Source organism: Gastrolobium bilobum, unplaced genomic scaffold (assembly GCF_033153095.1).
Source record: "Gastrolobium bilobum isolate Gb01-03AN ecotype WA unplaced genomic scaffold, APGP_CSIRO_Gbil_v1 utg220201, whole genome shotgun sequence".
In the NCBI taxonomy this organism is placed as follows: Eukaryota; Viridiplantae; Streptophyta; class Magnoliopsida; order Fabales; family Fabaceae; genus Gastrolobium; species Gastrolobium bilobum.
This window is the reverse complement of record NW_026898631.1, coordinates 11,766-23,854: the sequence shown is the minus strand read 5'-3', so window position 1 is coordinate 23,854 and position 12,089 is coordinate 11,766. Positions and strand designations below refer to the sequence as shown.

General features: G+C 32.8%; 2 protein-coding genes across 2 annotated transcripts; both read right to left on the bottom strand.

Moving 5' to 3' along the window:
- Positions 1-1,846: 1,846 nt before the first annotated feature.
- LOC133317842 (protein SRC2-like) lies at positions 1,847-3,150 on the bottom strand. Its single transcript, XM_061519721.1, has one exon. The coding sequence runs from the start codon at positions 3,028-3,030 to the stop codon at positions 2,155-2,157; it is 876 nt and encodes a 291-aa protein (XP_061375705.1). The 5' UTR covers positions 3,031-3,150; the 3' UTR covers positions 1,847-2,154.
- A 332-nt stretch (positions 3,151-3,482) lies between these two features.
- Positions 3,483-8,832, bottom strand: LOC133317841 (probable magnesium transporter NIPA8). The gene is made up of 14 exons (XM_061519720.1): positions 8,451-8,832; positions 7,818-8,057; positions 7,216-7,303; positions 7,055-7,116; positions 6,813-6,898; positions 6,639-6,712; positions 6,159-6,261; positions 5,950-6,078; positions 5,761-5,860; positions 5,544-5,663; positions 4,598-4,688; positions 4,439-4,505; positions 3,935-4,031; positions 3,483-3,847 (listed from the first exon to the last, which is right to left on the bottom strand). The coding sequence occupies exons 2-14, from the start codon at positions 7,908-7,910 to the stop codon at positions 3,623-3,625; spliced, it is 1,335 nt and encodes a 444-aa protein (XP_061375704.1). The 5' UTR covers positions 7,911-8,057; positions 8,451-8,832; the 3' UTR covers positions 3,483-3,622.
- Positions 8,833-12,089: the final 3,257 nt, after the last annotated feature.

Genomic DNA, 12,089 nt, shown 5'->3' with positions numbered 1-12,089 from the left:
TTCTGTGCTCAAGGATGCCTAGGGTTGTGGTCACGGTTCCAGAGACCCCTGAATACACGTTCAATAAAAATATATGAATAGGTTATATAAGTTGATGATTCCATACTGGCATGTTATTATTGTCTAAGCTATTGTATTTTATAGAAAACGCGTCTATTATTTTATAGAGGAGAAATATTTTTACTACCAAAATTTTTCACTACTAACTTACTATCTATCTAATCACCATGATCAGCATTTTCTCTCTCTTCATAAACTTTTTAACATTCTCTCTCCTTGATCCAAGGATGATTAGATTAATACACCCTTTCTTCAGTTTTGTCCGTTTTCCTTCTAGAATTTTGTTGTGAAGATGAATGCTATACTTTTGTTGAGTATATTGTTGCTATTATACTTTATCGTACGAATAATACCGGTCTCAATAGTACTGTTTATTTTTAGACCATGTCCCATATTTGTTTTTGTTTTTTTTTTTATATTGAACAACTGTTGAATTTGATCTAATAATAGAAAATAGGGAAAAATGTGTGTCTTTTTAAAGGACATACACTTATATCCTTTTAAGAAAGATAAAAGAACAAATCATGAAAGAGAGAGAGTGGAGAGAAAAATTTGTAATTTAAAATTTTAAAAAACATATTACATTCATCTAAAAGGACTATCATTTTAAATGACAAACACTAAACTCTAAAAAATATGTTGCGAAACATTTTAATAGAGCTAACTTTAAAGAGTGTGTATATTTGATATTTTACATACGTGTATATTTTTTTATAATTGAAGGGTAATTATTTTTTAACAATTCTTAAACATACTAATATTTTACAAAATGCCAACAACATTAATTTACTGATGAATAATCATGTAATATGTGGATAGATACAAAATCACATATTCAAATTCTAATTATGTTTATTACTTAAAATTAAGTTACAACAAATATACTTGTTAATCTTAGTGTTAATATGAATATTGTCTTCCTCCCTTCTTCCATCGTTCTCTAACCAAAATTCGTTGAACATCATATTCTATTAATTATTAAAATGAAATCAAAATGATCAATTCACACGAGTGTGTAATTATTGAGCAAAATCTTATCAAAGAACTAGATCCAAGCAAAACTCGACTATGCGTACACAAACATATGCGTTATAAAATCCAAGATTTTCAAGTATCATGTGGACTAGGAAGGCGCTCATTTTGTTTTTTCTTCTTTAGTCTTAGTTCTTCTCATTAAAGTTTTCTCATGTAATAGGAGATAAAATTATGTCTTGTAATCTTAAAATGACATTATTTTAGGATAAAAAAAAAACTAAAGTATGTTAGTACAAATGTACAATAAATGATACAAAAAGAAAATAAAATTACTAAACTTGCCTGTATTTTTTTTCCCAAACCAATATTCTTTTGGAATTGCTGAAAATAATGTTATCTTCTGTTGTAGAAAACAAATTCTTTCCTATGTACCAAAAAAAAAATCTTCCCTTTACTAAATTACAGGTGTAATGTAAATAAGTTTTGAAAGCAAAAAAAAAAAAACATTGTAATATACTTTTGAGACTTTTTTTAAAAAAAAAATACTCTCTTTTTGTATAGAAAAATTTACTCTTTTTAACTTTCGGATTAAAGTATTTTTGAAAGTTTTTATTTTTATTCATTTTTAAAAAAAAATTAAATATAATTTATTAAAAATTTACTCTCTTTTTTTACAAAAAATTACTCTTTTCATCTTTCGAAAAAAAGTATTTTTTGAAAGTTTTTGTTTTTACTCATTTTTTTTTTTTAAAATTTAAATATATTTTTTATTAAAAATTTACTCTCTCTTTTGTAAACAAACAAACAAGCGTTCCCTAAGTTTCACATGTCCATATTTTACATATAATATTATTCGAAATCTCTAAAAATACATTGTGGCTAGGCAACAATTGAGGAGGGATTTGCTACACACCCATGTTGTGAAGATACTGCATAATGTTACCCTAAAAAACAAAATAAAAAAAAATAAAAAAGCAATGAAGAAATTCCGAGTATTACCAAAAATTGTTTACAAGAAAAATTCCTAAATATAATATGGGCTACGTGTTATTTTAAAGCAGAGTCATCCAACGTGTTGGGCCATTGTCATCTACGGCCCGTCCAACAATTCATTCTTCGCTACCACCTATGTTCACAATACGGGCCTGACGGCCAGGGATGGGCCTCAGGCCCAAAGGGCGGGTAAGACTGCGAAACCGGAGGAGGCGGAGGAGGGTACGGATACGGCGGCGGCGGCGGCAGCGGCGGGTAATAATAATTATACTCTCCTGATGACGGAGACGAAACAGGTGGCGGCGGAGCCACCGCAGGTGGAGGATAGAGGAATCCCTCCTGGAAAGAACCCACCGGCAACGCAACCGTCGGGTAACAACACGACGGGTTTTCGAATTCCACCGTCGGATATTGTACGTGCGACTGATTCGGAGCGCAATCCTCCGGAGCCAGAAGTGGATACCCGGAGACGAGAATCTGAGACGAGTGGGTCCCAATCCCCTTCAACCTGTACGAGAAATTGAAGATCCCGTTGGGCTTGCCGTCGCCGGAACGAACCTCGTAACTCACGAACCGCGCCACGCCGTCGCCGGAACGAACCTCGTAACTCACGAACCGCGCCACGCCGTCGACGAAGCCGGCGTCACGGATCAGATCGGCGAGGGGCACGCGGCATTCACCGATGAGTTTGTCGCCGAGTATGACGGCGTCGTGTCGGAACTCGAAACGGAAGAAGAGGTCGTCGGAATCTCGGGGTTGCGACAGCCATCCCAAATCGAAACGCGCTTCGTGGTTCCATTCGGGGTTGCTGCCGTCGCCGTCGTTGTCGCTGTCCCTGTCCGTTTGGGTTCTCTGTTGCTGCTTCTGTTCCTCACTCAGTTCCCTTTTGGGGTCGTTGCTTGCTATGGAGACCAGCGCGTAAACAGTGAGTTTTTGGAAGAAATTGAAGGCTTTGAGATCTTTGCAGGAAATGAGTTTCAGCTCTATACACCTAGGTTCCATTTCAGGATCCTGTTTTTGTGGCCTCTCTAAATTTAATTTAGACAAATGTTAACGTTAAAAATAAAGAGTTGTTACCTAAAAATATTAGTTTATCACGTTAATGTTTGATTGGAAGGTGTTGTCTTGTGAAAATCGATATACATGAGAAACCCCAAGGTAACTACCATTCTATATTCAATTCAGCAACTAACTGTCTCTTCTTCGTTAAGGATATTTTAATGGAAAATGAAAGGTTCCTTCTCTACACACGTGGAAAGTCAGACATGGGTCATTTTCATTCGCATTATCTAAGGATATTTTACAGTTGTCTATTGGGATTTCATACGAACATGATTATGTATGTTACATGTGAGTAAATTCACAACCATGAATAGTAGTAGAAATGGTATTCGTTTTACCATGTACATCAATATACAACTAACAAGTTTCTTTCTCTTTTGTTTTTGGTCCTTTCTTTTTCTTGGAGAATATTACATGAATGCTCGGCAGAGAAAATAATTGAATTATAATTGGTTTTGAATCTCAGAGCCTCCAATCATTATTACATGAAATGGTAAGACAAGAAAGGAACGTCCTATAGCTACTACCTCTATCAAGGGCTGGTGGGGAGACTTGTACTAGTTTCGAGCAATTTTACAGCATCTTCTTCTTCTACAGGGATATTGTGCCAACCAGAATTTCTCATTGACATAACCCTTGCTCGCTCAAGCCCACTACCTCTAAATCCAGTCATTCTTGATGACATCATCGGCATCACAAAAACTGAAGATGCATGAATGGTGTCCTCCCCAAAACCTAGAGACAATGCACAAGTAGCCTGGAAGGGAATAGAAGCTCAGATTTGTTACTAATCAAATCGTGAAGGCAATTAGACAAGGATTCTAATGCAATTACTAATTAATACCTTTGCCTTAACTAGCATATCCGAAATCTTCTTCGTAGTTCCTTTTATAAATGATCTCGTGTCTGTGTTTCGTGCTTCTTCAGAAGATTCTACCAGCCTGTAACAGATAAACAATATCAGCATTCGTAAACAAATCACTATAATAACCGTTTAGTGTAACAATCATTACGGAATAAGGGAATGAAAAATACAGAAGTGATACACAATCGTGTTTGCAAAATCCAAACGACCTTCTGTTTGGAAGTTCAATGCAGAAAAATAAAAAAGACCATACTAGAAGCTGCCTTAAATGGGGCAACTTTCAATAGAGATAAGGTTGAAACAGTTCTACAGCATAAATGTAAGATGATAGAATCCACTAGAACTTCATTCATAGCTTACTTCACAAAGATCTCTATCATAAAAATGGAAAAATACATGGCTAACGGTTCGAATTTCAGGGTCATAACCAACACTCCTCCCAGATCCATCCAAACAAAGAGTTCATAAGAGCCGGAATTGCACCTTTTTGCTTCTGTTGAAATGCCAGAAGAGACAATAGAATCCACAGAACTATCTTTAGCCTCAGCACCTAAAAAATTTCAGAATAAGTTGCTTATCATTGTCTGCGTCCCTTGAATTATAGTAAAACCATCAAATATATTAATTATGAAATTATAATACCTTTTGACTCATCAGGTGCCAGCAAAGAAATGCCAATGAACACACATGTCATTCCAAGTATAAACATTGTTGTCCTTAACGCATCAAATACCTGCTTTTCAGTAAGATCAGTTTTACATGACACCTAAATTCATAATCCAAACACAATTAGCAATCCATCAAAACGGTGATACTAGTCCACAAAATTTACTTTTAGTCTCTAGAAGATGCTATATGATTGTCTACTTATCATAGACAAAATATCAAAAGTAATTGAAGGACTTTTGCACATGAAGAATCAAATGAAGAAGCTGTTGAGTCATAAGTGGCATTATACTGTTTTCAAATTGATCCCTAAAGCAATTATGTAAACCTGTAGTCATTACCATCTTTGCTGTTTGAGCTGTTAGTGCAACTAAAGGAAGTAAGCAAAACCTACTAGGTGCATATCTTCCCATTTGATGGAACTTCTTCGCAGAAAAATAGTCAAGTTTTTCTTCTCACAAATTTTACCCCTTTTCAATTTATAAAAGAAACCAACAAAACTAATATCAAATAGAAAAAAGCACTCGATATAGAGCTGCATCATGTCAAAGAAAATTACAAATATAAAACTCGAACTTGGTTTTTTGAGACAGAAAGGAGAGGTAAAACAAGGAAACATTTAAAATCAAAAAACACCCTGCAGCTGATGCTATATGACTTGATTTCTTTTCCAAAAATTTTCATTTTTATGTTTTACGGAAACAGCCTCTTTGTAAAAAATGCAAAGATAAAGTTGCGTATAAGGATTTCCTCACCCGGACCCCCTGCAAGTCGGGGTTTCATGGGGAGTTGTTATTTTGTTGTTGTGCTTTAAGTTAATTCAATTATGTTTTTGAAGACAAAAATTCAATTAGTACAGTCAAAGTCCATCGATCCATACTGTACAAATCACCCAAGCACATAAGGAAAAAAGGGATAGTACCTGATATTCTTGAAAATATATAATTCCTGTACAGATGGAGAAGAAAGTCCATGCTATCTGAAACATGGGAACAATAAGAATTGCATCAAACAAGGATAGTCCTTCATTCAACCTGGTCATCTGCACAGAGGAATAGACTGGGTTACTGTTTATATTGGTCACAAATTACTCCAAAAATTTCTGATTGTAACATCTGCACACATTTATTAAGCCTTACCCAAAATCCAGCTGTACTAAGAAATAAAAGAAGCATGGAATATGTGAACCAGCTGTGCAACTGATAACCATTGGACATGACCAGTCGTAGGAGGTTAGAACTGCCATCAAAATAAAGTGTTGATGTTAGACAAGATGAATGCTGCTGAATCTCATAAAGCACGATGACTTGTTGAAGTAGCTGACTTACAGAGATTTTGCAAATAGAACTGAACATGAACCTACAGCACCTGAAACTATAGCATAAGAAAAGGGCAGAAGCAGGTGCCAATAAGGTCTTAGTTCATGTCCCGATAAGGCAAGCAGAAGTTCTCCTCTCCTACATATTCCATATGATAATCATAAAGAAGCCAATTGTTTGATTAACCTAACAACAAACAATGAAATTTCATTTATCACCTGTAAATGGCGTGATGCAAGGCAATAACTAAGATCAAAACTGTAAGGTACAGAAGGAATGCACCATTCGTATATTTTTCTGCCAGCTGCTCTGGTGTATAAACTGAAAAGCAAGCAATTAACCGTATATCAGCTTACAGCATTGAAAGATCTTGATTTAATGAATAACTGTTTTGTCATACGATTGGAGGGTTTAGCAAAAATTGAATCTTATTAATCTACAAGCATAGAAAATTCCAATGAAGATTACAATGGAAAGCAAATGCCCCTTCCTATGCCTCACATGTTTAAAGTTAAGTATATTTAAAGTCAGCAATTTGCTGAATAGTGCATGATGATAAAATCGATTATAATTATATAATTGCATATGTTACTTGATACTGTATAAAATAAAGCACTATCTATTAGCAACATAACTAGCATTATCTTTCCAAATAAACTATCATGCAGTGATAATAGCACTGGAGAAATAATTCATACCAGGCGACTGGTGATTGCCAAAAGCAACTAGAAAAACATTGCCAAGAACAATGAAAGTCGTGGCAACCAATACCCTGTTAGAAAGTCAAAGATTAAGTCACTAGAGTTCACAACACCAGAATGATGTTGAGGACAAAAAAGTGAAACAGTACTCTCAGTTAAGATTTAGCATACTTGATTGTTACCAATTTGTTCAAGACAAAGTATGCAAATGCAATGTTAGATACAAACTGAACAGATCCCAGGGCAGCAAGAAGTGACTGCGCATCAGACAGAATAAGCAATCAGAAGGAAAGGAAATGCATCAATCTAAATATCTTCCAACCAACCAAAAAATTATAAACAACTGCATGTCATCATAAAATTATTTCATATGTTTAGCTGAGTAGCCCAAATAATATCATGGAAAAATGTACCTGAGCAGCATACCCAAAGGAAATGAAATTAAGGCAATTTCCAAGAAAGAAAAAAATCATACCTGCATATCAGGAATTATGCATGCAAAACAGAAACCAGAAATTAGCCACTTTAGGTATAATGTAAAAAACATACATATAAAAGTGTAGCTAGACTATACCAACTCTCCAAGTCTGGAAGTGTATAATAGGCTTTAGAGGCAGCTTTACATTTGCCCCATCACTTCCAAGTACAGAATCTCTTTCTCTCTGCAAAAAAATAGAGCCCAACCACTTCATGCTTCCAATGTGATTTGGTATTGCAAAAAATAGTACTAACAGGTTTCTGTGATCATGGCCGCATATTTTGCAAAATGGAGGATAATATTGATATTCAAAGAAGTCAAATGTAGTGAAACTAAACAAGTCTGAAACAAATATAAGCAGTTAGAATTGAAATATAAAATTAGTTTGAAACTCCAATTTTAATACTTTTATTTCAATGTCATAAATTTTTAAGGGTGATGATTTCCTAATCTAACAGATCCGGTTGACTGTATTTGATCTACAGCATTATAATCTAAGGACATGACATAGCAGAAATACAAAAGAGGCAAGAAGACTATATATTAACCAAATATATCCAGAGCTATTATGGCAGCTGAAATATGAAATCAGGATACATTGGCAAAGTGAATTCTACACTTCATTACCAAAAACGAAAGGAATACACGAAAAAATTACGTCATAAACGATTCCAACCTGAAGAAAAGATGCACCATACCTCATTATGCCCTAATTTAAGAAGATTGGTCCCAACGTTTATAGCAATGCTACCAAAGAGGTTGATGAAAGCTCCAACAATCCACTCCCCCATGAATAAACAGAAATTTGACGAAATTCTATTTACAAGGCAAATCAAACGGTGGAAGGGAAATATCTTTTTTTGTATGCACCAAGTAGACCAGTTTTAGAATCTAACTCCAAGGTTTCATAAATCAGAATAACAGCACTCTTGCGTCACCTACATACAACACGAATCAAAGGATCAAACCAAAAATTCACCACTTAAATTATGTTGATAATGTTTAAGTATATATAATTCTTAAATGAGAACCTTATTTGTGCACATAATCTCAGATATGAGTTAAAAAAAAACTAATCAAGTGGGAGAGAAATAATGCAATGCTGCTTTCATTTGATATTTCCAGATGCATAACATAACAACTTCTAAAACAAAAACACAATTATGTACCCAAAAAATCGAAAGTGCTTCCTTTAAGAATCCAGATCTGGTAAATTCACAAGCAATTTGCACCCAGAAGGTCAATTCAACTCAATGTGGGTGACTATAGAAACAAAATCATTGAGGAAAATAAAGGGAGGAACGTAAAAGCTTGGAAAGCTAGTTGATTACCTCCCAAATGAAGAAACAAACAAACAATTCGGTGCTGAGATGGATGGTTGGTGGCTTCAACAGGATCAAAAGGATTCAGAGGGAAGGGAATTGAATAAGGAATTATAAAATTCAAAATTTGATAATAAAAAATGAAAAAAAAAATGAGAGTTTTCAATTGCTGGTGGAAAATGAAGGGAATTAGTATTGAAGACGCAAAGCAATGTCCCAAGATGCAAGGAAAGGAGAGAGAGAGAGAGAGAGAGGAAGTTGTGGGTTGGGAGGGTCAAGGTCAATGGTACAAGGCAAAAGCAAAAGAGGATGAAACAGAGAGTTGAGCCTCCGTTATCACCGTCGTGTTCTCTTCCACTGTCGGTAAAGAATCTAGTACGGATCCATATATCAACATCATATGATTAACCATGTTTTGTTCATGTAGCTTTGTCCTAATTCATCTGACTTGTGTCATCAAGTAGCTTTTGAAATAATTTGCTGATTGACCCAATGCCTCTCCTTTGGATTTAAATTTTTTTTATTGTTGTAAAAAAAAATACATTAATTTTTAAGGATTAATAAATCGTGCAAAAAAGTTTAATTTTTTTCAATAAGATATAATTAAAGTTTAATTTTTTCAAAATATAAAATTTATTATTCTTACGGTGGTACAAAAATTGATCATGTCCTGTATAAAACACATTAAAACAGTATTTTTTTTTTTTAGGTTTTTTTTCTTTCAAAGAGTTATTTGATTATTATAAAATTTGTAAACATATTTTTTTATTTAAAGAAGTGCTTCTAAAAAAGAAACACAATTAAACGGACCTAAGAATTAAAAATAATTTTATATATATATCGAAAAGTATTTGTTTTTTTAAAAAGATTTAACCTTATATCATTTTAGATCCTAACCGTTGATTTCCGTCAATCAACGGTTAGAATTTATTGGGTCAAATTTATTAATTAATTAGTAATTCACAATAAAACCTAATTTTTTAGAGATGTGAGTCATTGGATACAAGTGGATCAATGGTCAAGATTGAGTGTAAGACTTCTAACTCTTACACCGGTGTAAGAATATCTTTCCTCATATATATATATATATATGAGGAAAGATATTCTTACACCGGTGTAAGAGTTAGAAGTCTTACACTCAATCTTGACCATTGATCCACTTGTATCCAATGACTCACATCTCTAAAAAATTTGAGCCCTTAGATAAAAATGAAATCAACGGATAAGATTAAGAATGTAACTTACACTGATGTAAAATAATCCTGACTCTATATATATATATATATATATATATATATATATATATATATATATATATATATATATATATATATATATATATATATATATACTGTATATTTAATTATTTATATAATTTTTACTGTCTCGTTATAATTAATCCCATCCTATATTTTACACATCTAAAGTCCATTTCACCAGATGCCTTAACAAGAAAAAATGATCAGAGCATGTGCTTCAGCTTCCCAAACGCTGCCCAAACAAGACGATACCTCATTGACTGCCTGAGAGACACTCTATTTGATTTAAAATACTCACCGACACATGATTGTATAAATAATCCTTCATGACTCTTTATAATAAGCAAACTTTCTATTAAAAAATAATTTCTGAAAAAGAGAAAAAGTTAGGGTGATCAATTAATTAAAAGAGTTTAAATTTAATCTGAGTTTTTACCAAAAAAATAATAATCTGAGTTTATACTATAATCCATTTGTGTTAGCAAATAATTAAAAGAGTTTAGTTTTCTAAATAGTTGTGACAGCCAAACTTTAATACAATTTGACAATATAAAATTTAGTAAATTATTATCATGTTTTAATTAGGCATATACTTTTATTAAATATTTTTTCACTTAATTTCATATTTGGTTCTTCTACTTGAAAAAAAAAAAGTGTCTTTTGTTAGTCAATCAATTGCTAATATAATGTAATAACTTCGAAAACAGTTACATATCTAACATAAAACTATACTATGCTGGCATTTTAATGAATATCATGACTTTTATATATTTAACCTTAATATATAGATAGGGTTTATTATTTCTCCTAGATAATATTATTTTTTAACCTTAAAATGATATTATTTTATAATTGATTGAAAAAATTTGTATAATAAAAATTAATATAATCTCAAAATAAAATAAAACCACACAAAAAATTCCTTAATCCCGTAACAATGTTATTTTGGAATAACAGGAGATAAATTATTTATTGTAATAAGAAAAACAACAATTCATATAAATATGTTAAATCTAAAATGACATGTTTAAATATAATAAAATAACATATTTAAATAGATTTAGCTCAACATTGAATCCATTAAATTGCTTTAATTAGTAAAGTGCATGTAATATATGTAGGCTTATCAAAGGGGGTTTTTAAAATTTTAATGTATCAATTTAGTATTTGATTCCCGATATTTACCAACAGGGGTCATTTAGTGTCGTGGAGGGTCTCAGCGGCACTGAGTGTCGCCCCCCTCCCCCACGGCACACACATGATTGTGCCAAGTGGCACAATCTCATTAATTATGTTATCGTAAAACTTCGAAAGGCCGTAACTTTTGATTTGGGTATCCAAATCAGATGATTTTTTTATTTTACATAACTTTTCGAGATTTTCTTTTTTTCTCCCACTTTTTCTTCGTTTTGTTTTCTTTACAAAAACAAATTTTAAAATTAATTATTATCTGCACAGGTGCTGCTGCAACTCTAAAAGATAGAAATTTAATTAATTAAAATCTCAATAAAATTGATTTGAAAATTGAGGAAGCTAAACAAATCAAGGGTTTCTACCTCTTCTCATCAAAATTTGAATTTAAATGATCTTGTGATTGTGAAACTATTTTTGCAAATTTGAACTATATTTATGGAAGATAAAATATGGCAAATGAGATGTCATTGCGTAGATCTCGAAAAGTTATATGAAATAAAAAAAATATTTAATTTGGATACCCAAGTCAAAAGTTATGGCATTCCAAAGTTTTACGGTAGCGGACTTACAAGATTGTCCCACTTAAGTGTCACGGGGGGAGGGGGCGACATTTAGTGCCATTGGGGGGCCCCACGACACTAATCGACCCCTAAAGAGGGGGGAAAACCTTTAGGTCGATGAGCCCATATATGTAAATTATAGATTATGCATGTCAATAATTGGACGACACATTGATGGAGTAATTTAATTTTCTCAATTAAAAAGATTAAAAGATTTGATTGATGTAAAACTGTAACATTTTTTAAAATGAAGAGTAAAAAAGAGAGAGAACCTCAATGAAAGCATCCAAAAGAGGGGAGAGTGGATCCTCTCATATAAAAAAATATATGACATTGTCATGTGGTAAATCATAACTATATAAAGGTAGATCAATGATGATAAAGGAAGAGAGATAAAAAAATATTAAAATATATAGTTACAAAATCATCACCATTGATTCATCTTTGGGTTTTATAAGAGTTATGTTGTAGGAAAAGTGATTATGTAATGTTATAGAGATTCGTTTTGCATGCCGTAGTTTTTTTTTTTGCTTCAAAAATGTGGGCCCACAAAATGTTGTGTGTGTATGAAACTTTCTTGTGTCATGTTAAATGATAAATGCAAACTCCTTCATCTTTATATGATTATGATTTTC